The 26909-nt window shown below is 42.6% G+C and overlaps 1 protein-coding gene and 1 long non-coding RNA gene across 2 annotated transcripts; one reads left to right on the top strand and one right to left on the bottom strand.

The window, feature by feature from the left end:
* Positions 1-47: 47 nt before the first annotated feature.
* On the bottom strand, positions 48-26909 carry atp2b1b (ATPase plasma membrane Ca2+ transporting 1b). Its single transcript, XM_048256945.1, is given in 22 exon segments — positions 48-392; positions 394-584; positions 711-899; positions 1077-1184; positions 1895-2106; positions 4011-4224; positions 5746-5937; positions 6211-6317; positions 6409-6496; positions 6583-6762; positions 9333-9570; positions 11997-12238; positions 12653-12895; positions 13085-13299; positions 13591-13734; positions 15845-15877; positions 16151-16357; positions 17000-17125; positions 17787-18044; positions 18442-18639; positions 22649-23090; positions 26629-26909. Coding segments are annotated over 21 exon segments (3717 nt in total). The 5' UTR covers positions 22845-23090; positions 26629-26909; the 3' UTR covers positions 48-256.
* Positions 15912-17905, top strand: LOC125303286. The gene is made up of 4 exons (XR_007195044.1): positions 15912-16013; positions 16278-16457; positions 17057-17155; positions 17826-17905. It is a non-coding gene; the product is annotated as an uncharacterized LOC125303286 (long non-coding RNA).

Here is a 26909-nt window from a genome sequence, read left to right as displayed (position 1 = left end):
GAGGAGACAATAGATTTTTGTAAGCATTAATGATCCTGGGGCATATGTGACATCTGTGGAAAGCTTTGTGAAGGAAAACTGTGAAAAATAAACAACGGTTACCACAACTGCTGCACAAACACAGACAGAAGGTTCAGTGTGAAATATGTGCTTAGTGCAGAAATCAAACATAGCCTCTAAAATGTTCCCCAGATGTCCTCTTGTGGAATGCAGTGGGGTTCGAGGAGAGGCTTCCTGTGTGTGTATGTGTCCTGGTTCAGAGTGAAGTCTCGAGGCTGTGCAAGGGACTGCCAGGTGTCGGGGGGACGGCAGCGTCCTTGTAGAGGTGCGGTAGCCGCTCTGTGGCGTTATTGTTCTGGTTGGGTGAGGTGGGCAGCTTGGGCAAGGGGAGGCACAGCGTTGCGCTTGGTCGGAGCGGAGTCCTCCTCCAGGGTGATGTCGTCGATCAGTGGGATCTGAGGCTCCGAGTCCTCGATGCGGAAGTCGGGGGTGGTCATGAAGTTGTGGATGGAGCTGCGGGACTCTGGAGTCTCCAGACCCTCATATGGAGACATATTGTCACGGAATGCGTTGACAACACGGATCTGACAGGGGAAGAGAGACATACAGATCCATTTGTTGTCCATTTTATTAAAAATTAATTATTTAACATCATTATCAAGAAGAACTTCAGTATCCTCATAGTCATAGGTAGAGGAGTTATGCTGTACCTGGGTCTGGATTCTGTTCAGGCCTCTGCACCACAGCACTTGACCTCGCCGCATTTCCATCTCGGCGTGGTCAATCTCATCCTGGTCCTCCAGTTCCTCCAACTCCTCCTCAGGAATATCATCCTTCTGTGTGCCGTGGCCTGCCGTCATCAGGAACTTCAACCGACTCGTGGGAATGGTGGATATCACCTGCAAGCGAGGACCACAGATTATACAAAGTACATCTCCATTATGATTGTTAACTTAACTATTCTTACTATTGTACAGGAGAGTGCTTAGGCTACATCCTGCTTTGAGCATGTAATGTAGCGTGTTGGGTATTGGATGGATCATCCATGGAAGAGAACAGCCAGACAGTGGACTAACCTGACCCCAGAGGAGGCAACCAAAGCCCAGGAAGACACACCACAGCCACTGCTCTACACTCAGGCGCACACAGCTGAACGGCTTCCCTCCAAACTGCACTATCACAATCTGGGAAACAACAAACGTGAGAGAATGATGACATCACAATCTGGGAAACAACAAACGTGAGAGAATGATGACATCACAATCTGGGAAACAACAAACGTGAGAGAATGATGACATCACAATCTGGGAAACAACAAAGGTGAGAGAATGATGACATCACAATCTGGGAAACAACAAACGTGAGAGAATGATGACATCACAATCTGGGAAACAACAAACGTGAGAGAATGATGACATCACAATCTGGGAAACAACAAAGGTGAGAGAATGATGACATCACAATCTGTGAAACAACAAAGGTGAGAGAATCTGTGAAACAACAAAGGTGAGAGAATCTGTGAAACAACAAAGGTGAGAGAATGATGAGAGTCATCTGTGGAGCAGCGCATCGCCCTCACATACTCTTCTCACAATTTATAGTACAGAAACGTCACTGTCAATTACTTATTTATTTGTGAACAACATTTCTTTGAAACATTTGCGGTAATCCTCAAAGAAGGTCAGACTATGTACCTAAGCTTTGTTAATGTAAATATGAAATAGAACACAGCTGGATGTTCCCCTTGGGGATCAATAAAGTATCTATCTATCTATCTATCTATCTATCTGTTAATGTAAATATGAAATAGAACACAGCTGGACGTTAATGTAAATTTATAGCACACAGCTGGATGTTAATGTAAATATGAAATAGCACACAGCTGGTTCTATACCTGGATGACAAATGTGCCAAAGACGATGGAGCAGAAGATCATATTGTTGAATATTCCTTCAAAGACGTTGCGTTCGCCATGGATCTTGCGGGCATTTATCTCGTTGAAGAGCTGCATCATGACGAAGGTGTTGAACACAATGGTGTAGTGTTCTGAGGGTGGCGCATGTAGGGGAGCGTTTCGGCCGTTGTCGATGTCAAAGATCTGCTCACCTGGGAAGATACAAAAGAGAAAGTTAAAGTTAAAATTGATTGGAATTTAGCAGAAATTTTAATTTTAGTGTTGGGTTCGGGAAACAAACTCAGGCCGACCAGTTATCAGTGACATTACCACTGCTCCTTCACGATTGGGAGAACATGAGTAAGCAGAAATGTTACTGAGTAAAAGATTAGTGATATGAAATTAAATCTATATCCCACGACAAAATCTGCATTTATGAAACATGTATTGCATTTCTTTTTTATCATTATTTTCTTAATGAATGACAGGGGGGCGCCAGGCATTCAGCATAGTATTGTGCATTGTGGGTGTCATGCCAAGGCATTCTTTAACATAGTATTGTGCATTGTGACCTCACCACCTCAAGGATTCTTTGTGTCATGCTCAAGGCATTCTTTAGCATAGTATTGTGCATTGTGACTCACCTGAATGTGTCATGCTCAAGGAATGTATTGTCATGCTTCAAGGCATTCTTTAGCATAGTATTGTGCATTGTGACTTCACCTGATTGTGTCATGCTCTAGGCATTCTTTAGCATAGTATTGTGCATTGTGACTTCACCTGATTGTGTCATGCTCAAGGCATTCTTTAGCATAGTATTGTGCATTGTGACTTCACCTGATTGTGTCATGCTCTAGGCACACAAAACTACAGATTTCATGAAATGTCTGTGTAAAATGTAATTACTTCAAGGATCAAATGATTCTATTCAGCCCCTCTCTAATCCTTTCACCCTTCCTACTGATAACACTGAGCATGTATTGGTTCATACATGACTTGGTCAGCAAAAAAGTGCTGTTTTCAGGGAGAATTTAACAATGCTCAGTGTGTATAGATCAGATAAATACTTAATGGACCCATCAAACAGCCAACCAGACATCTGATCAATGCAAACCAGAGGGCACCAGAATGATGAAGCCATAGACACAAACAGGAGCTGTACAGACTCAAAGGAAAAGACCCATTAGGCAATTCAGTTGTTTAGATTGACATGAAAGTAAAAATGTATTTGTTTATGAAAAGGAGTTTGATTCCAACACTGATTATACACCACTACAATATCACTGTCTTTTTGCATGTCCTGGCCTAAAACATGGTAAAGCAGTGTTCCTTTTGGATCTTCAACACCACAGTATGAACTGCAAATCTGCTGTTATCACAGGGAATTCACTACTATGACAAAAATACACATTTGGGAGACAACTCCTTAAAATTGTGTTAGGGAATTCTCATTAGAGCCAATGTCCCACCCTAGCTACGGTCTACCTTCCTAAAAACTGCCCAAAAGTTGACAAAGGCCTTAATTTTCACAGCAACTTTAAACTCCTCCTCCATAAGGTAGCAGACAATTAAATCTTAACATGTTTTGAGGGCATACACACCAAATTGCTATATCATTGTCTCCAGATGCATACAGATGCATACTGTATTATACAAATGGCTTTGTGAGATGCATACTGTATTATACAAATGGCTGTGAGACTACAAATCTACAAAATGTTAGAGTAGGGCTGAGCCATGAACCAGTGGTAGCGTCAGAGCCCAGCACCACAGTACCTCACACACAGACCCAGCACCCATGGAAACCTCACACAAAGCCGCAGCACCACAGCACCTCACACACAGACCCAGCACCACAGCACCTCACACGCAGACCCAGCACCCATGGAAACCTCACACGCAGACCCAGCACCCATGGGCACCTCACACGCAGACCCAGCACCCATGGGCACCTCATTTTCTCGTCCAAAATGCCTCACACGCATTTTCTCATCCAGTGGTCATTTCCTGTCCACTAAAGCTAAAAAATATAACTTTTATAAAAAAAAAGATATAAAAGATCTGTATGTAGTTGACCATACTGTTTTACTGTAGTTGGCCATTCTGTTTTACTCACCAGCAAACAGCAGAGTGAAGATGATGGTGAGCTGGTAGACAGCGTGGCCCAGGATGTTCTTCATCATGGTGCGGGAGATCAGAGGCTTGTTGCGGCCGTACGGCTTCCTCAGCAGCAGGGCTTCCGTGGGCGGCTCAGTGGCCAGAGCCAGAGAGGCAAACGTGTCCATGATGAGGTTGACCCACAGCATCTGGACGGCCTTCAGTGGGGAATCCTACAGGAGGAGAGAGACTGCAGTGGTAACGGCCTTCTTCCTATTCATTTAACTTTGTTAAATCAGACTGGGAAAAATAGGATTGGATGGCATGAGTGATAGATATGAAAGTGGGAAAAATAGGATTGGATGGCATGAGTGATAGATATGAAAGTGGGAAAGTGGGAAAAATAGGATTGGATGGCATGAGTGACAGATATGAAAGTGGGAAAAATAGGATTGGATGGCATGAGTGACAGATATGAAAGTGGGAAAAATAGGATTGGATGGCATGAGTGATAGATATGAAAGTGGGAAAAATAGGATTGGATGGCATGAGTGACAGATATGAAAGTGGGAAAAGTGAAGAAGTGAAAGAAAGGAAAACACTGCTGTTCAGATAGCATCATCAGCAAAAGGTCCATATAGGGGCGGGACTTCACCACTCTATTCTATTGTATGAATTGGTCCTTACAAAGGCTTTTCCCAAAGTGGGTTCGGGGAACGAACTCAGGCCGACCAGTTATCGGTGACATTACCACTGCTCTTCCACAATTGGGAGAACATGAGTAAGCAGAAATGTTACTGAGTGAAAGATTAGTGATATGAAATGAAATCTATATCCCACAACAAAATCTGCATTTATGAAACATGTATTGCATTTCGTTTTTATCATTATTTTTCTTAATGACGGAGTGACAGCAGCAGGGGGCGCCAGGCATTCTTTAGCATAGTATTGTGCATTGTGACCTCACCTGATTGTGTCATGCTCAAGGCATTCTTTAACATAGTATTGTGCATTGTGACTTCACCTGATTGTGTCATGCTCATGGCATTCTTTAGCATAGTATAGTGCATTGTGACTTCACCTGATTGTGTCATGCTCAAGGCATTCTTTAGCATAGTATTGTGCATTGTGACTTCACCTGATTGCGTCATGCTCAAGAAATTCTTTAGCTGTATTGTGCATTGTGACTTCACCTGATTGTGTCATGCTCAAGGCATTCTTTAGCTATATTGTGCATTGTGACTTCACCTGATTGTGTCATGCTCAAGTCACACAACTACAGATTTCATGGAATGTCTGTGTAAAATGTAATTACCTCCTTTGATTCAAGGATCAAATTAAAAAAATATAAAAGATCTGTATGTAGTTGACCATAAAAAAGGTCTATTGTATAAAATTGGTCCTTACAAAGGCTTTTCCCATAAGCCAGTTAGGATATGCCACACTTAGGGGTGTCAACAGATATAGAATGACAAATGAAATATTCTCAAAAGATTACACATTACACAAAAGGTTTTAGCTATGTGTCATGTTTAAGGCAACATTCATGCATAAGAGTCATTATTACATTATCACCAGCAGGGTGAGGTGGTCTCCAAATGGCAGAGCAAACCCATTGCATGATTTGTTTTATTACCATCCTGTTTTATTAGTAAAGGAGTATTCTCCAACTCAGTTCACCTGTGTGATGCAGGCTCCTGTGAAGGCTACTATCTCAGCTCACCTGTGTGATGCAGGCTCATGTGAAGGCTCACCTGTGTGATGCAGGCTCCTGTGAAGGCTACTATCACAGCCACCACATTGACTGTGAGCTGGAACTGCAGGAATTTGGAGATGCTGTCATAGACGTTCCTCCCCCACATCACAGCCTTGACGATACTGGAGAAGTTATCATCTGTCAAAATGATGTCCGAGGCTTCTTTGGCCACGTCTGTTCCAGCAATGCCCTGAAGAGAGACAGTCATATCAGGATGAAGTAATAGCCAAAGGAGACCAGTGCTATCAAGATCAAGCATTCCTTCAGGAGTCAAGTCATTTCAATATACATCAACCCTGACAAGAAGACAGTTTTGTGATATGACCCGTCATTGTAAATCGTTCAAAAAACAATCAAATGTGTTATTGATGGGGTCCTCTAATTTAGATCTGGACTACATTCGATGTTAAATTCAGAGTGTAAGACTTTGTTATTGACAAAACACATTTTTGACGATACATACCATTGCAAATCCAACATCAGCTTTTTTCAGTGCAGGGCCATCATTGGTTCCATCTCCTGTTACAGCCACAACTTGCCTTTGCTCAAGAACTGTGCTATCAATTATACCTGTACAGAATATCACAAGAGAGAATTTTTCAACAACTGCAAAATGTGCTTGAGCACAACTGTAAGCCCCTTTAAACACAGTAAGACTTACCCTTAACAAGAGTGTGTTTATCTGTGGGTGAGGACCTGGCCAGTACTCGTAGCTTCGGCCATATCTTATCAATGCGCTCCTGCTCGATCTACAATGGAATAACAAGATCACGCTTGACCCCAGTGACATAGGATAAGCAGAGGAATGGAGATGCAAAGCAAAGGCTGTACTAACCTCCCCTAATTCATTCCGAATCCGCCTGTTAAATTCTTTGCCCTCAATGCACAGGAAGTCGTCTCCTGGATGCAGGATGCCACACTTGCTGGCGATGGCCCGCGCAGTGTTGATGTTGTCCCCGGTCACCATGCGCACGGTGATACCAGCTCGCTGACACTTCTTAATGGCGTCAGGGACCTAATCAGGACAAACGGACCCCCACCCGCCCACACAGGGCTCTTCATTAAGACAGCAGGAATCAGGCCAACACAGGCCTCTTCATTAAGACAGCAGGAATCAGGCCCACACAGGCCTCTTCATTAAGACAGCAGGAATCAAGACCACACAGGGCTCACCTGAGGGTAGCTGTGCTGGAACTACACAGACTAGAACACTGGGTTGGATTTACAGGCATAGTTATCAGCTGGCTAAAATCATATCTACAAGAAAGGAGCTTCTTTGTTGCCATCGGAAACTGTACCTCAACACCAACGTCCTTGACCTGTGGTGTTCCCCAGGGGTCGATCTTGGGGCCACTATTATTCAACCTCTATATGCTCCCACTTGGACAAATCATTCAAAATAATTTGATTTCATATCATAGCTATGCAGATGACACACAAATTTACTTGGCTCTATCACCAAACGACTATGGTCCTCTTGAATCTATGTGTTAGTGTATAGAACAAATCAACACCTGTATGTCTCAAAATTTTCTTCAGTTGAACAAAGAAAAAACTGAAGTAATTATATTTGGTAAAAAGGAGGAAAGACTTAGGGTTGCCACTCTCCTTGACACAAAAGGGTTGAAGGCAAAGGATACTGTTAAAAATCTTGGTGTATTAATTGACAGTGATCTAAATTTCAACAGCCACATGAAAGCGATAACTAAATCAGCTTTTTACCACCTCAAAAATATTGCTAAACTCAGAGGGCTGATGTCAAAGCATGACTTAGAAAAACTCATTCATGCATTTATCTCCAGCAGGGTTGATTACTGCAATGGACTGTTCACAGGCCTTCCTAAAAAGACTATTAAACAGCTTCAGGTGATACAAAATGCAGCAGCTAGGATTCTAACAAAAAAACTAAAAAGAACTGACCACATTACTCCAATTCTTAAGTCCTTGCACTGGCTTCCAGTAAGTCACAGAATTGACTTTAAAGCACTATTGCTTGTTTATGAATCAGTAAATGGAGCAGGACCTAAATACTTGTCAGACATGCTTCAGCAGTACACACCTTCTCGTCCTCTGGGTCCCAGGTGAAAAACCTGCTAGTAAAACCTACAGTTAGAACTAAACATGGTGAAGCAGCTTTTAACTGCTATGCGGCTCAGCTGTGGAACCAACTTTCGGATGACATCAAAAAGGCCCCAACTGTAGCCAGTTTTAAATCTAGACTTAAGACCAAACTGTTCTCAGATGCTTTCTGCTAACTGTGCCGAGTTACAAATTCTGAATCTGCCTTGATAATTATTGTACCTTGTCTTTTTATTACTTTTTTTACTACTTTTGCCTTTGTTTTGCTTACTAATTATTCTTTATTTTTTAAATGATTTTACCTTGTGTTTTATGTTTTCTTTTTATTATGATCTTTACCTTTTAACTATTCTTTGACTATATTGCCCTTCTATGCTTTTATTTGTTATTATTGTTTGGTTTAGTTTATGTAAAGCACATTGAATAACCTCTGTGTATGAAATGCGCTATATAAATAAACTTGACTTGACTTGACTTGACTTGGAGGGCCATCTAAACAAGCACAACTGTCACCAAAACGGCCCTGTACTGTACACTGTCCAACCCACTAACATATTTGCATTAGATCTTACAACAGCAGAGGTGGACGAAGTACACAATTCCTTTACTTAAGTGAAAGTATAGATACACCATGTCAAATATTACTCCAATACAAGTGAAAGTTGCTAAGTCAGAATTTTTACTTAAGTTGAAGTACAGAAGTACCGGTACTTGCTTTTAATACTTACCGGTAAGTATTCAGATGTATTTTTCCTTTTTAATCACTATTTGGCCTTTTTAACAGTATTGTAATGTAATGTTTATTTGGTCATTAATAGGGTACACATCCTTTGGTCGGTCATAGGACTTGAAGAGACCTTTAGCTCCATACATCCAACAAAAACATTTGACCTATTTTCATAACTTTTCAACTGTTCAAATGGATGCAATAATATAATTTAAATCATTATTCATTCTCTGTTCACAAATCTAAAACATTTTCACTGCCGAATACAAAACCAGAAAACTCAATTATGAGTAGATTATTTATCGTTTAATAATGTAGGGTAAAGATCTAGCTATGTGGTGAATGTCAGGTGATTGTCTAATTTCATTCCAATTTCGGAATGATCATGGAGGATAGCTTGGTTAACACCATACCACTTCTCAAATCTCAATTGCTAACAGGTTTGTCTAGGTTCTCCCAGGCTACATGGAGGATGTTCTGATGAAGAATCTGTTGTCACCATCATTACCAAAGCCAATTCAGCCAAGTTCAAATAGAACTATTGAAAAAATGAACTTCAAGATGGTCTATCGTATTATTGCATTTAAAGAATTAAATGTGGTTAAAAGTAACGAGTACTTCAAGCTCATATTTCAAATGTAGTGGAGTCAAAAGTACAGTATTTGTCTTTCAAATGTAGTGGAGTAAAAGTCACAAGTTTCCAAAAATAAGTAATAGTGAGGTGAAGTGGTTCAGTCCATCATGGGAGTGTAAAGCATTGTGAGAGGCAGCTGCCTCACCTCTGGCCTCACTGGGTCCTCGATGCCCACTACACAGATGCAGGTGAGGGCAGTGAGGATGTCGGTCTCGTTGTCCCAGTCGGGCTCTCCGTCCGAGGTGGGGAAGTCCCTGTAGGCCAGGCAGATGGTGCGCAGGCCTTCGGACGCCATGGGCTCGATGACCTGCTGCATCATGTCGTCTCGGTCCCTGGGCTTGAACGCTTTGGCCTCACCTGTGCCTGTCAACACTCTGCAACACCTGAACAAATGATTGACATGTCAGGCTTTTGTTTTTTTTATGCATGAACGTGTGTTTTACCTTGTTCTCTGAAGGTATGCAACTTTGGTCCGTCACAAACATGCCCAGATGCTCTTTACAAGCCAATTTACAAAGCTAGAATTAGGCTGGGGAAAAAAATGACCCATTGTGCTGGCTGTGTTTTTTAGTGGTAATTTCAATGTCCGAAATGTTATCCATGGAGGAAACAACTGTGTTTCCGATTCACGGTAGGTTTGTGATGATGCATCGATCTCTACTATTCTGTGTCTGTTTAAATGGCCAGACAAGCCTTATTGTAAAGTACAACTATTTCAGTCAACATTACCAGCTCTCCCAGAAACTAGTGACTGTGATGGCTATAGTGACGGCTATAGTGATGCTATAGTGACTGTGGCTGCTATAGTGATGCTATAGTGACGGCTATAGTGATGCTATAGTGACTGTGGCTGCTATAGTGACTGTGATGGCTATAGTGACTGTGATGGCTATAGTGATGGCTATAGTGATGCTATAGTGACTGTGACGGCTATAGTGATGCTATAGTGACTGTGATGGCTATAGTGACTGTGATGGCTATAGTGATGCTATAGTGACTGTGACGGCTATAGTGATGCTATAGTGACTGTGATGGCTATAGTGACTGTGATGGCTATAGTGATGCTATAGTGACTGTGATGGCTATAGTGACTGTGATGGCTATAGTGATGCTATAGTGACTGTGACGGCTATAGTGATGCTATAGTGACTGTGACGGCTATAGTGATGCTATAGTGACTGTGATGGCTATAGTGATGCTATAGTGACTGTGACGGCTATTGTGACTGTGACGGCTATAGTGATGCTATAGTGACTGTGATGGCTATAGTGATGCTATAGTGACTGTGATGGCTATAGTGACTGCTATAGTGACTGGCTATAGTGATGCTATAGTGACTGTGACGGCTATAGTGATGCTATAGTGACTGTGACGGCTATAGTGATGCTATAGTGACTGTGACGGCTATAGTGACTGTGATGGCTATAGTGATGCTATAGTGACTGTGATGGCTATAGTGATGCTATAGTGACTGTGACGGCTATAGTGACTGTGACGGCTATAGTGATGCTATAGTGACTGTGACGGCTATAGTGACTGTGACGGCTATTGTGATGCTATAGTGACTGTGACGGCTATAGTGATGCTATAGTGACTGTGGCTGCTATAGTGATGCTATAGTGACTGTGACGGCTATAGTGACTGTGACGGCTATAGTGATGCTATAGTGACTGTGACGGCTATAGTGATGCTATAGTGACGGCTATAGTGATGCTATAGTGACTGTGACGGCTATAGTGATGCTATAGTGACTGTGACGGCTATAGTGACTGTGACGGCTATAGTGATGCTATAGTGACTGTGACGGCTATAGTGACTGTGGCTGCTATAGTGATGCTATAGTGACTGTGATGGCTATAGTGATGCTATAGTGACGGCTATAGTGATGCTATACTGACTGTGACGGCTATAGTGATGCTATAGTGACTGTGACGGCTATAGTGACTGTGATGGCTATAGTGACTGTGACGGCTATAGTGATGCTATAGTGACTGTGACGGCTATAGTGATGCTATAGTGACTGTGATGGCTATAGTGACTGTGACGGCTATAGTGATGCTATAGTGACTGTGATGGCTATAGTGACTGTGTGGCGTGGCTATAGTGATGCTATAGTGACTGTGGCTATAGTGATGCGATGGCTATAGTGATGCTATAGTGACTAGTGATGCTATAGTGAGTGCGGCTATAGTGATGCTATAGTGACTGTGATGGCTATAGTGATGCTATAGTGACTGTGACGGCTATAGTGACTGTGATGGCTATAGTGGCTATAGTGACTGTGCTATAGTGATGGCTAGTGATGTGGCTGCTATAGTGACTGTAGTGATGCTATAGTGATGCTGTGATGATGCTATAGTGATGGCTATAGTGATGCTATAGTGACTGTGATGACTATAGTGATGGCTATAGTGACTGTGACGGCTATAGTGATGCTATAGTGACTGTGATGGCTATAGTGATGCTATAGTGACTGTGTGATGCTATAGTGACTGTGATGGCTATAGTGACTGTGATGGCTATAGTGGCTATAGTGATGCTATAGTGACTGTGATGGCTATAGTGACTGTGATGGCTATAGTGACTATAGTGGCTATAGTGACTGTGGCGGCTATAGTGATGCTATAGTGATGCTATAGTGACTGTGTGGCTATAGTGATGCTATAGTGACTGTGACGGCTATAGTGACTGTAGCGGCTATAGTGACTGTGATGGCTATAGTGATGCTATAGTGACTGTGACGGCTATAGTGATGCTATAGTGACTGTGACGGCTATAGTGACTGTGATGTCTATAGTGATTTTCTTACTTTTTCAGAAGGATTTCCGACGCTCCCTTGCTAAACATGCGGTATCCTCCGTCATATTTCCTAATGATGGTGCTCATGGACTTGCGGACGGAGTTGAAAGTGTAGACTTTGTAGAGCTTCTCCTCGGGGTACTCGTTCCGGACGGCCTGGTAGTCTCGTCGCAGGTCCATGACGAGCCCCAGCAAGGCACATTCGGTCTTGTTGCCCACTTGGCGCGGTAATCCGCCCTCCTTCTCAGGAGACTGGTGACAAACAAACAAACAGCCCTTCCATTTACCACCGACCCCTTCCCAAGGAGCACAGTCACATAGCAGGCCATACCCAGGAGCACACACACATAGCAGGCCATACCAAAGGGCACACACACATAGCAGGCCATACCCAGGAGCACACACACAAGTTGATATCACCCCATCCAAAAAAACAAAACATTTGAGATGATACTCTCAGAGAATATTCTGTATTTCAAATTAGTGGAGCAAACTTGCGGTGCAGTTTTTTATTTCCCTAACAATCTACCAGCTTGGGTGTTTTTTGTTCCTGAGATCAGCTTTCACCCGTAAACAACATCCATGTACAGCCATTACATCCATTAACCTAAATCGTTATTTTATTTCTAACACCAAAACCTGAAAGACAGAAAACAATTATCCTACCATAATTTTGGTGGTATATGCACAGTTGATGCCGATGCCTGTTATGAGTAGGTCCATGATTTTTCCAGGAATGAGATCTGGCTCTGGGACCTTTCTGTAATGTCTGTCTGCAATATTAATCTGCACCACTGTCATCCTGTTCATGGTCAAGGTTCCAGTCTTGTCCGAGCATATAGCAGTGGCATTGCCCATGGTTTCGCAGGCATCCAAATGTCTCACAAGATTATTATCCTTCATCATTTTCTAGAAGTACAAAAGTATAACATTCTCAATCCCAGAGTGGAGTAGATCATCAACAGTGGATCACCTATACCTAAACCTATTATGTTGATCTATTTGTCTATGTTTTACTAAATGTAATATTTTACATCAACCACAAAATGGCTTTAAAATAGTAATATTTAAATTCTGCGTTGTATGCAAATGACTTACTTTGACAGAGTAGGCCAGTGAGATGGTGACGGCTAGTGGGAGTCCTTCAGGCACGGCCACCACCAGCACAGTGACGCCGATGATGAAGAACTTGACCACAAACTGAATATAGATGGGAGTGCAGTCTTTGATCCACGGCAGGCCCTGGACCCAGAAGGTGTCCACCACGAAGAGCACCACTAGGATGATGACCGTGACGGCTGACATCAAAAGGCCTAGATACACACACACACACACACGCACGCACACACGCACACACACACGCACGCACGCACAGACACACAGACACACAGACACACACGCACACACGCACGCACGCACGCACGCACGCACAGACACACAGACACACAGACACACAGACACACACACACACACACACACACACGCACACACACACACACGCACGCACAGACAGACACACACACACGCGCATATGCATGGGTTTAATTTCTATTCATGTAAAACAATCCTTTTAATATTGATAAGGAAAACTGATCAAAACGTACCCGCTTTGCCGATTTGTACTGCTAATTTGGTTAGTTTCCCTTGTAGCACAGACTTCTCTTTCTTTGGTAGGTTGGCTTTCTTTTTCTCCTCGGCTTCTGCTCCATCGTCACTGTTGAGGGGTTGCATCTCAACACCATCCTTACCTGTGGAGGAACACCATCCTTAAATATGGAGAAGTGCACATGCATCTCAACACCATCCTAACCTATAGAGAAGTGCACATGCAACACCATCCTAACCTATAGAGGAGTGCACATGCAACACCATCCTAACCTATAGAGGAGTGCACATGCATCTCAACACCATCCTAACCTATAGAGAAGTGCACATGCATCTCAACACCATCCTAACCTATAGAGTGCACATGCATCTCAACACCATCCTTACCTATAGAGAAGTGCACATGCAACACAACACCACTCTTACCTAGAGTGCACATGCAACACTTTGACCTCTGGTTTCACTCTTCCTCTCACATCAGGTACTTTCACATGATTGTCCCTTCCGGGTTGTATTCCATTATGTATATAATGCTTTGAAATTATTTACATCATCCACTGATTTACAATGCAGTGGACTGCTGGTGGGTGGAGTAAGGTCTGCTGGAGATGATTTTAGTAGTGGACTGCTGGAGATTATATCAGTAGTGGTTTGCTGGAGATGATATCCGTAGTGGTCTGCTGGTGGGTGGAGTAAGGTCTGCTGGAGATGATATCAGTAGTGGTCTGCTGGAGATTATATCAGTAGTGGTCTGCTGGAGATGATATCAGTAGTGGTCTGTAATCCTGGTTGGAGGATTATCTCTCACGGCACTCATTGCAAGGCAAAAACAAGCGCCAGCATAAATGAATAAGCCACAATCATAAGCCACACCTGCACTATTGTTAGAGCTGCAGGCCCCGTACGTATTGTTTGGGTATATGTACGTGTGTGTGTGTGTGTGTGTGTGTGTGTGTGTGTGTGTGTGTGTGTGTGTGTGTGTGTGTGTAGTAAACGTGTTTGCATAAGTGCATGCATTTGCCTGTATATATTGCCAGTGTGTGCCTGTATATGCATATTTGTGTATGTGCATGTGTGTGTGTGTGTATATGTGTGTGTGTGTGTGTGTGTGTGTGTGTGTGTGTGTGTGTGTGTGTGTGTGTGTGTGTGTGTGTGTGTGTGTGTGTGTGTGTGTGGGTTTGCGTCTGCCAGCTTGTGTCGAGCTGGGGAGCAGGAAGGCAGGTGGGTGGGTGATTTGCTCTTTGGCTAATCACTGTGAACAGAGGCACCTACATGCCGCCAGCACACACATGTCTGCCAGCTGAGGGCAGGAAGGCAGGTGACACGGTTGGAAAACAGAGGGAATAAAAGAAGAGCAGCCGTGCTCACGGGCTTTAAGCTCCTTGGCGCTAATCACTGTGAACAGAGGCACCTGCCACTCGGCCCGCCAGCACACACAGGAGCGCCTGACCATATGGAGCGCCTGACCATATGGAGCGCCTGACCAGTGCAACACACCGCACCATATGGAGCGCCTGACCAGTGCAACACACCGCACCATATGGGGGTAAAGAAACACAGACCACAGTAGGGAGCCAACTACTGCTACTTTACTATCAACACCTTGGCTCTTGTCAATGGCTGTGTCTAATCGGTCCCTCTATAAGGTTTACATGTGTTTAAATATGAACTGATAAGTGCTGTATGATTTCATCATAAACTTTCACAGTATGTACGTGGATGATAAAGATTTAATAGTGATTTAACTGTATAAAAACAGTGAGCAGGGCATATTTCCCTGAACAGTGAGTAGGACGTATATTTCATTTAAATTTTGGACAGAAAAGATAACATATAGCATCTCTAATATTCTTTTCCCACTCACAGCTAAATTCAACTCATTGCAAGATCTCTCAACACGGCACACCTTAACTGACAAAGTGACTCCACCGAGACCGCGTGCACACAGGAGGCCGTAATGGAGTGTGTGAGGTTTGGAGTGGACCGGGAGGCCGTAATGGAGTGTGTGGGGTTTGGAGTGGACCGGGAGGCCGTAATAGAGTGTGTGAGGTTTGGAGTGGACCGGGAGGCCGTAATGGAGTGTGTGAGGTTTGGAGTGGACCTGCGTCACACAGCTGGTAGAGTTCAGCTCCCAGCTGTGTGTGTCTGAGCCTTTTCTGGCCGCTTGCCCCAAGAGGCCCGATTAGCCACACACACTCCGGGTTGTTCCAGAGCTAACTACAGGCAACACAGGGTGAGGCTCAACCAACTCACCTTTCTTCCTCTCCCCACCTTCATTCTTTTTGCCTGTGAGAAACAGAAGATGGTACAGTCTGAGAAAGCCGAGCCATCAGTGGCACAGCAGCATGGACTCAGCTAAGTGCTGCTCATCTCGTCTCTGATGTTCTCATCACATCTAATGCATCAAACCATCATTCTCAAGGTCATTGTGATCTTTTATCATTCTCAAGGTCATTGTGATCTTTCATGTTTCTCCATTCCAACAATATCTAAGTCTGCACCAGCACGATTCTCTGTTCACAAGAGGATTTAGCGAGAGGCTAACCAGGGAAATCTTACTTTTCTTATCTTTCTTCTCCTTCTTTTTCCTCTCTTTTTCCTTCTTTTTCTCTTCTTTCTCTTTCTTTTTCCTCGCCTTCTCCTCGTCATCGTCATCATCATCATCATCATCTCCTGCCCCGAGCAGGGTGAAAATGATGCCTGTTTGGGAGTTGACACCCACAGCTGTCACAACCATTTTCCCTGAGCCCTCCATGACATGGGTGCCTGGAAGAGACAAATCAGCTAAAGTCAGACACACTGGATGCAAAATTGTTCCAAACGTAGAAGAACTGAGACGATGATCATTTCCTCCTCAGACTCAGGCGTAGGTTCTCCATCATTCCCTCTCTGGGAACATTCTGTTCCATTTCTGTGTTCCATTCCAGCACATATTTCCAGACGCTGTTCATATATTACACCTGACACGTTACTGCAGGATAGCTATAGATAAATTGTGAGCAGTGACTCAGTAAGCACGTTTTTGGCAGCAATTGAGCAGAAGCTGAGCAGAGCGAGACCTAAAACAAGACCAATGAGACGCCTTGTTCTTGTGCTCTGCAACATATCTACACACACCCTGTGAAGGGGATCTCCTCTAATTGCATCTTTCATTAGTTTAACACAAAAGGCACTGTGTACCAACCAACCGATCTATTATGTAATATCTTCACTGAGGTATGATCTTGTCAAAACAAATGTCTGGAGCATCTACCTCTTTCAGAGAAGCTGGAACAAGCTGGAGGTTTGGATGAGAGGGGTCTCTCATTTCGGTAGCTCGGTATGGTGTAGCTTAGCCTTACAGCCATTATGGCACAAATGATTATGGCATGGAAAGAGGGATTTAGCAAAATGACAGGGCTGCATCACCTGAGAGCAACATGGGGTCTTTATCGAGTGTCTTCTTCACATGGTCTGATTCTCCAGTAAGAGAGCTTTCATCGATCTTCAGATCGTTGCCCTGGATTAGCACTCCGTCCGCAGGAAGCAGGTCACCTGGAAACAAGCACCAGACAGGAGACACAGGTGTTCACATTTGCACAACACAGTAGCACATTAAGCAGGTCATACAAAAGACAATTTAAAATTAAAGCTTAAAAAAAAAAAAAAAAAAAGAAATAATAACACAGTAATAATGACAACTCAAACAGTATAGAGTCAGTGGAGGTTGCCAAGAGTTTTCTCCAATTGACAGACCCATTCTGACATACACAATTAAAGGCTACGAATGATTGTCCAAATGATTGCTTTCTTTTCTGTCAATTATAAAGTAAATATTTGAGGAAGCACTAGGACACTGAAAATCGAGCCATGCTAGTCCACAATTGTAGGCCACTTTTAGGCAATCAGCATTCTCATTCCAAGCTACTGGAAAATGGAACTCAATTCCACTACATATTAGGAATTGTGCAACTCTGAACAGTTTTAAAACTTTTTTGAAGACTCAATGATGCGATCATTGAACCTGTATATAGAACACCAAATGTATTATGTGATTTGTATGATGTTATATCTGTAATGTTGTTGTTGCTGTTGTTGTCTTGTTGCTGATACTGTCTGTAATGTTTTGTATGTATTTTATTGTCTTTTTCACTCTTGCCCAGGGACCATAGATTAGCCCTGTCAACTAAACTAATAAACTAAACTAAACTATTACCGTATTTGATTTGTGCTATGTCGCCGACTATGATGTCAGCCACTAGGATCTGGATGACCTGTCCTCCCCGGACGACCGTGAAGCGCTGTTCCTGCTCGATGCGGCTCTGGAGGCCGCGAAACTGCTTCTCTTTGCTCCAGTCGTTGAAGGCGGTCACCAGCACCACCACACAGACGGACAGGAGGATGGCGGCCCCCTCGATCCAGCCTGCATCGGCCTCCCCCTCGTCCTCGACCCCTCCGGCCGCCTTCCCACAATCTGCAGCATCACAACATTGCACTCAGCAGCAGCAGAACAACAGCAGCATCACAACATTGCACTCAGCAGCAGCAGAACAACAGCAGCATCACAACATTGCACTCAGCAGCAGAAGGACAACAGCAGTGCGACCCAAATCAACTTCAACAGTGGATCATGTTTAAGAAATGATAAATAATACAAATAATACATACAGGAGGATAGAATAAGAATAATACAAAGCTCACGCATGAGTAAGGACATGAGCATGACACATTACTTGAGTTATTTACAGCTGAGTGTGTGTATCAATACAAATCCATACATTACTGCACAGCCATTTACAGATAAACACTGAAATTAGGTCAGTGGAAATAACTGAATAACTGAATTGGAGAATGTGAAAGTGCTTACTTACGTTCTCTTTCTGCATCAGGAGGTCGATAGAATGAAAGGCCTAGTGAAATGATGGCTGCCACTTCTAGAATAATTAAAGTCACATCTTGCAATGCTTCCCATACTAACTGAAGGAACGTTTTTGGCTTTTTAGGAGGTATGAAGTTCTTCCCAAATTCTTCTATTCTTCTATTGATATCCTCCGTATTTCCAGTTAACCCTATGAGGAAATAGAACATCATTTAGACCCTTCAAGTTACATAATGTACATAACATACCAAATCAAGTTTATTCCAAGCCTCTTTCTACAACTTTGGTATGATCTCAACATAGGCGGACGGACACAAATGGAGTCTTTATCATGTTACTATGACTTGATGGATCCTACTCGTTAAAGTTCAGTTAAAAAAAAACACTTTTATTGCCCAAGACAAAACAGAAACCCTTCATTAGTTTTAAATGAACATCAGTTATAAATGGACTCAACAGACATTACGCACTGAATGATATATTGAAGGATTCTAATGTGCAAATTAGGGTTGTTCTGATTGGTCTGCTGGTTCTGCAGGCCTGTAGCTCTGCTGGCACCTACAATGCTTAAAGGGGAACACTACGCCACTTAAAGGGGAACACTAGGCCTATCTAAAAAATCCACCAACACAAACATCTGAGTCCATGTTGATAGCTGACCAAGTCTTTTTTAAGCAACCTTGGCAACAAATAAGCAGAAACTGCAACTCATGGCATTGATTTTTATTATATTCTACAATGTTTCCGAAGTAACCCAACTCTAAAATCCTTCATTCTAACCTTCAATAAATATAAACTTCCTCTAAATATAAACTTCTTAAAATGAGTCATCATTACATCATGAAATACAAAGTTTTGTAATAAACAGTTGAAAGATGTATTTGTTACAAAAAACCCTCCATATTGAGTTAAAAAAAACATCTGCACTGTCAACAAAATGTAAGATTCCACCACATTATTACTTTTGCTTTTATTTTGTCTTATTAATTATTGTTTATGTTTAAATGATTTTACCTTGTGCGTTTTATGTTTTATGCTTTTTATTATAATCTTTACCTTTTAAACTATTCTTTGACTATATTGCCCTTCTATGTTTTTACTTGTTATTACTGTTTGCTTTTGTTTATGTGAAAGCACATTTAATGACCTCTGTGTATGAAATGCGCTATATAAATAAACATGACTTGACTATACTTGACTTGACCACATGTGTGCCTGGGTCCTTCTAAAGGAGTGTCCTAGGTTTGCTTTAAATGGAGACTGCTACTACTGTTGACAATTCACAACGCCTTATTTCAATTTCACAAACTACGTAGATCAAATTCTTTCACAGATTTAGCTATTTTTTCACTGAGTTGATGTAAGACAACAGTGATGTACTTTCAGAGGTTAAGATACTAGTCACTGAATGATGGTGATGGTGAGGGGAGCCTTGAGGATATCATGATGCAAGGTTGTGGCGAGGCCTCTTGACCTGTAGTGCTTTGCTAGCACACTTATTCCCACTAAGTCCTCTCTGAGCAACACTGGTCCTCACCTCTCCCTAAGCTTTCACTCCAGGCCTGACTAACACGGCATGCGTAACACATGACCTCCACTCCACCAAGTGAGGCCCTCTCCAGCAAACCTTGAGCTACATGTGGTAATTTCACTCAAACGTCTCTGTTCTAAACTTCAGAGTCAGTCAGATTAAGCAACATCAAAAACGTTCCAGCAACAGTGCATGAGCAAGAGAGATTAGTAGCAAACGGAGCAATGAAGTGCTTTGAGGTTTAAGGTGAGTGGGATTACACGAGGTAAATCGATCTGCTCCCACCTGCCACCGTATTACTGCTGCCACAGTAGGAGAGACGTGTCAAACCAACCAGGAAACATCATGACAGGATTCAGAGGGAAATCCAGCAACACTTGTGGATAAAAAATGGCCAAATATATGTAAACATTAATGTTTTTTTAATATGTAAATACATTTTGTAAATATTGACATTTTTATCCACAAGTTTTGCTGGATTTCCCTTTGAATCCTGTTTTAAGAGATGCACCGATATATCAACAACATTGGTATTGGCCAATGTCGGCGTTGTTGATTGATATCTGACATGACATTTACTGATGGCAGCGGCTGATGTTTAGCTGTTATGTTACATCAGTTTTGCACTACAGTAGGTGTGCTGACCAGGACATTATAAGATGGAACTACAGTAGGTGTGTTGACCAGGACATTATAAGATGGAGCTATGAAGGCCTGTAAGACTTACAAATGGTTCAGTCTTTTTACGTATATTTTTGTTTCCATTTTACTAAAGGATATAATTAACAACAAAAACCTCAGTTTTCTTATTCAGGTCATCCCTATATCTACCCTGACCAAGCACCTTGAAAGTGAAGTTGCGCCAAAACTGCTCTCTTAGAAGAATTCAAATGACTGGAAATCCACATGTGATTTATTCTACAGTTCCACAAACATAATGGCTCAGATGTGATAGTATGAATAAGCAAGAACATCTCACTGACAAACTAGCTTGACCTCACAGATATGACTTCACCATTTGAATTAGAGCTGCTGCTAGGGAATGAAGGTGTGTGTTGGCCCAAAGGGCTGTACTACAACACCACTACTTTACATATAACAGCACTAGAATTACACACTTTATGAGTAAGGCTGGTTTTATGCTCAGCTGGGGTTTGTCTGATATTACTGTGGAAATATCTTTGGTCAAATAACAAAATATACTGTTTTGGTCCAATAATGAACTGGTTATATCTGGTTATACAACATACGACATTATTTGATAAAACATAAACTCTATCCCAGCATTACTGTGCATCCTAAAGTACATAATTAGAGTGCCATTTCTAGATCCTCAATTCTTTGTGAGAACTATACAAATAACCACCAAAAATGAGACTGGGGCTATGACATGCCTTGGAGACACACTGACATTTAAAATGGGGGGAAAAACAACTGTCTGGCTACCTCAAGAGGACGCTTTTTAAACAGCTGTCTGGCTACCTCAAGAGGACGCTTTTTAAACAACTGTCTGGCTACCTCAAGAGGACACTTTTTAATGGTGACAAAATGGAAGCAGCAAACTGCAGCACAGTAATTAGCTTCACTGTGCTATAGACTGCAGCACAGTAACATTAGCTTCACTGTGCTATAGACTGCAGCACAGTAACATTAGCTTCACTGCGCTATAGACTGCAGCACAGTAACATTAGCTTCACTGCGCTATAGACTGTGTATAGCATACTATTTATCAAACAATATTTATTGCACACTTATTGTGCTTTCAACTGGGTCCATAATAAACCCAAATACGCAAATTATATAACAAAAGCTATGTGCCAATATTTGCAATAATAATGGTGAACAATTGGGTGCCACATCAAAAACATGAGTCAATATATTTGGCCCTACATTCAGTATAATGCATTTACTCTAGTACTACACAACAACACAGCATTTACTCTGGTACCACACAACAACAACACAGCATTTACTCTGGTACCACACAACAACAACACAGCATTTACTCTAGTACCACATCAAGACAATCCTTTTTTCAGCTAAATGTACCCTGAACGTTTGAAGATTATTTTAAAATTGGATTATGTTCTTGTTTAAAAAAGACTTTATAAAAGATACAATGAACCAAACCACCTACCATTCCTGCACAGTGTGTTAGAGTAATGTAATTAACTGTAATTATTTATTCAGAAATGACTTTACTCTTCATAAAGTTGTTTTCTGACTAGCAACCTGAAGAGTGTAGACTAACCTTGTTATGCTTCACCAAAACCTCTAAAGACCATTTCCTATCTCCTACTGCTTCAACAATCAAAAGTATTGTCTGCCCAGTCTACAGTACTTCCAGCCATTGCGATCCACTCCATCTGGCTGCCATTGTCCGGTAACATTTCACGCTATGCACCTGATACAGTCTGCAAATCCATGGGAGGCTGATTCAGAAACATGACAGAGCCAAGGGTGACACTCTCAGAATGGAATGCAATGTGAGCTAATACGAAATGCCATTCAGTTCAAGGGAGGTGTTCCACTGTATCAACCAAACAAATAATATGCACTATGTAGAAGTGTATGTGTCACTAATTAATCTGACAGAATACCTTCTGATTGGCCTTTCAGTAGTGGCTGTGTAATGTGTGCAGGTATATGACAAGTGAAGCATATTTACCATCTACGGGGGAGGTTTTCAAGCGGCTGCAGAGTCCGTGCACATCTCCGTAGGTCTCCTGGACCCTCTGCAAGCCCTCCGGCCCTCTGAGTTCCATGAGAGAGCGCAGCTCCTTGAGCGAGCAGCCAAAATCCACGTCATGGTTGGCCTCCGCCGCCTTGGCATGCTTTGATCCCCGATATGAGTTTTTGGCCATGGTCTCACGGCGGCACACCACGCAGTGGTGGAAAGAAGGCCTCCCTTAATGCCGACACAATCCTCAGTGGCAGAGTCCCGGATTTCCCATAAACCTCTGCGGCTCCTCAGGGGCATGTGCTGCGAGACTCCAGGAACTTGAGCAAACAGGCGTCCATTTCTTTTAGATTCCAGAGTCTTTACTTAGTCATCTTCAGTCGGGAGTTTGATTGAAGACCTGGAAGGTTCTGCCTGGAATGGACTACATCTGTACATAAAAGCAGTTAGGGGGTGAATGGCTGTTTGTTTCTGTTTGTTTGTTTACTTACTTTTATGCCTGTCCAATCTGCAGCTTCACATCAGTCAAGAACCTAATGATGGAGTCAAGCTGATGGGTATCATCTGCAGGCAGCATGTCTGTTACTCAACCATGAATCACACAGTGACAGGCCGGTTGTACACTGGCTCTACCAGGGGGAATATCTACAAGGACTCCTTCCGACAAGAAAAGCTCAAATTAGCTCTGTTACATTGAGCTGCCATGGCGGAGGCTATAAGCTCGCTTGACTCAGAACTCCTGTTTTGGCAAGAGAAAAGTATATCTGGAAGGGAAACAATTTGATTCCAATTTTAACAGATTCCCCAGGGCAGTAGCAGCTTGTGAAGAACTCAGTTTCATGGGGTGATACAGAACACCATTAGTAAGCGCTTCCATGATGAATTGTGTTCTGAAGCGCACACACTCAGAAGTTGACTAAAGACAGTCAAATGCAAAGTGAGTTCAGAGGTCAAGAGCACCCCCCGTGGCCTCTCTACGGCTCCGAGGCTGACTGACAGCCAAAATAAGTGGGTCCATACCCTCTAATGTTAAATCTGCTCAGAGGAGAGGGACAAGGTGTGTCTAAAACCAACAGAATCGATTCACACAATCTGTGTGTTTCTAACAGAAGGTAATAACACACACAAACCACAAACTAACAGTCTACGACCCAATTAGATTTAACCGGTATGTCATGTGGAAGACATGGCCATCTGTCCCATTCTGGCATAAACGTTATGGTGCTACCTGGTGACTAAAACACAACTTCCACAGTAGTACTCACACCAAACGTCTTCATTGCCTATCTCACAGCAACAGGAGGCAAACACTGGTAGCTATGGCCGTGTAATCCCTCCGGTTACTCCAGAAAAGCCTGGCATCCCCCTTAGGAACAATTAGTCCAAACAGGCCTGCTGTAGCCCTGGGGCATCGGAATGGAGGGAGCCCCAAGACGTTCCGTTTACGGGGTTACGAACAAAGAGCGCCCCTGTAGAAAAAGATTTGACCTTCAGCGCGCGGTCTGCCCACAGTGCAGTGCTGGCTTCATTAGAGGAAAAGGCTGAATGATTATCTCAGGAAAGCCTCTTGCTTAATCTAATTAGGCAATCTGTGGCCGTGGAGGGATACAGATCTCCTGCTGCAGCTACAGGCGCTGAGGAGCAAGGCCAGGGGAGAGGAGACACATAGCACACACTCATACTCACACACCTGGCTCTGTCTTTCATAAAACACACACACACACACACATTCTCACACACATAAAGGCCCCACCAGGGGTGAGATACAGCTTCTGACAAGCACAAGAATCCCGTCCGTCCTGAGAGAAGAGTCAATATAATGCACAGCTTCATAGGACCAGAACCAGAGGGTCAACCATTAGTACACTGACTTAAAGGCCCAATCTCACCTCTAACAGGTCTAAAACAACAAAGATAATTTCCTATACGAATATGTATGCTGAGATAATGTTAACCTACATTAAGGTAAGTCTTGGACATTTTTTGTAACCTGGCAGAAATAAATTGTGCAATGTAAAACAACGCCATTGTTGGCATGCAGATGTAAATTTCAGGTTTCAAACTCTTAAGTCTTATGACTAAAAAAAAAAATGTCTTGCTGAACTAACAAAACGTCAAAATGTACTTGGACAACAAGCAGGTGTATGGACACTAAATGAACTACCTACTTTCATGTACAGATGCCTAGATAACATGATTAACATAAATCTGTAATCAATTAACAAATGTCAGAGCCACTGTGGTTAAACTGGCTACAGTGTCCCAGAGCCATATAAAGGTACCTTTATATGGCTCTGCAGTGTCCATACCACAGTCCATCCCAGACACACAGGGACCCTGGTCAGTCCATCCCAGGTCACTTCCCAATCCCCGTCTCTTTCCCCGACTCACTTCCTGGCGATCTCTTCACTGTTCGTTACAATAAAGGCAAATAAGCCCCCCAAAAATATACTTAAAACAAGAAGAATAAAATAACACTTCCCTATACCCACGGCCATTCAAAAAGTGCTGATATGTCAGTTAGTGTATAATTACACTAATAGCTCAGCTTCTGATAAGCAAAGGCTAAGCTAGGCAGCAGACAGCACTTCACACAAGAGGCATTCACACTGGGGGACACTGTTGGCATCCTACATGCTTGAAAATAACTTGAAATTGTAAATCCTGCTTGGGTACTATTTCACCTGTTGAAAATAAAAATGGCTTAAGACTGTGACTCCAGATATTTTCTCTGCCACAATCTTAATGTATTGGCTGAGGCTAACTAACCTAGCTGGCTTTGTCAGCATCACACAGCACACAAAGCTTTTTAGAAATGCTGCTGAAATGATGGCAAGATGTCTCCACAAATGACAAACACATAGAGGGCAGAAGGTTCCAGACAGACTAGCAGCAGTGGTTTCTAAACCATGTGTTAAGGGCATGTGGAGGACACTAATGGCATGTCCAAGTCACTTTGTGTTACCTGGAAAAAACAGCACTCTGGCTGCCTCAAAACTGTATTTGGGTAACCACTGTCACTGCATAAATTGGGAAATATTTCATAGTACTTCAGCCATACATGTCTACTTGGTAATGAAAGAGCTGCAAAACACTACATGTGAACTATGTACACATCGTTACCTAATGACACTATTTTGTTCAGTATGTTACCCCTTTTAGAATCTGCTTTAAGAAATATTTAGCGTTTAATGCGTAAAACATGTGTATTTATCCACTACACCAAACTCAAGTCTAAGTCATGCATAGGTCTGAAATGATTTTGACATTCCACATTCTACTACCGTCACTGTACGATGAATCGACCCCTGAGCATCTTCACAATGCGTCACATTGCTGCTAAAAATGGAACACAGTTTATGACAGGTTAACTAGCCTAACAGCATGTTCCTATTAACATTATGAAAGAAACATGCACCACATAGTGTTTGTTAAAGTAGCCTGAAGGCCAAATTATATTGCTGATATTATTACAGCACTCTTTGAAGAGTCAGACGCTAAGTTTAAGAAATCCTTTCAGTTTAACCATTACGCACAACCTACTTCGATTGCATCTAATTTCCAGTAAATGTATAAGCGGTTTTTTTCTTTCTTTCTTTCAGTCCAGTTGTTTTGTTCTGGCAGCTAAGCAATGGCCAGGTGCGTCGCTGACAAGACAGACTGCTTACAGGATGCCCAAACAGAGATGTAGCGTCTAAGCTGCACTTTGAGTCGTGACCACCTGTTAGAAAGACTGAACTTAAATACGTTTAAGCGTCACCAAAAAATATCACAGAAAACTGCATCTACTCTAGACAAGAAATATATTTTCCATAATATCAAACTGCGACAGTAACAATCTGTGCTTAAATTAAGTTGGCATTTGACAAAAAAGCAAAGCGCTCTAGGTTATTCTGTAGTTGTGCTTAGCCAACAGCGCGTATTACTCCCTTTCCCATTAAAAGGTCAATCAAGACATTGTGTCTCACCTCGCTCTCCAGCGACCCATGCATCCTCTCCTCTCATCAACTGGAGCTCACAGTGCAACTCGGCTGAGAGGTCCCGCCCATCACACTCCACGGGGTGTGTTTTGCGTCAAGGGGCACAGTTAGGGCATACAGAAGAACTCTCATTGGCTTACATCGTCTATCGACGATCGACGGGAATAGGTGCGTCATCTCAGACAGGTGGATGTAGCCGACGGCACGGATACATCCGCCATACAGTCTGTTTTCTCCTCAATATTAGTGCTTCACCATCACAACATCAG

This window comes from Alosa alosa, chromosome 11 (assembly GCF_017589495.1).
Source record: "Alosa alosa isolate M-15738 ecotype Scorff River chromosome 11, AALO_Geno_1.1, whole genome shotgun sequence".
Lineage (NCBI taxonomy): Eukaryota > Metazoa > Chordata > Actinopteri > Clupeiformes > Clupeidae > Alosa > Alosa alosa.
Note: the sequence above shows the minus strand (reverse complement) of the source record. Positions and strands in the feature narration are given on the sequence as shown.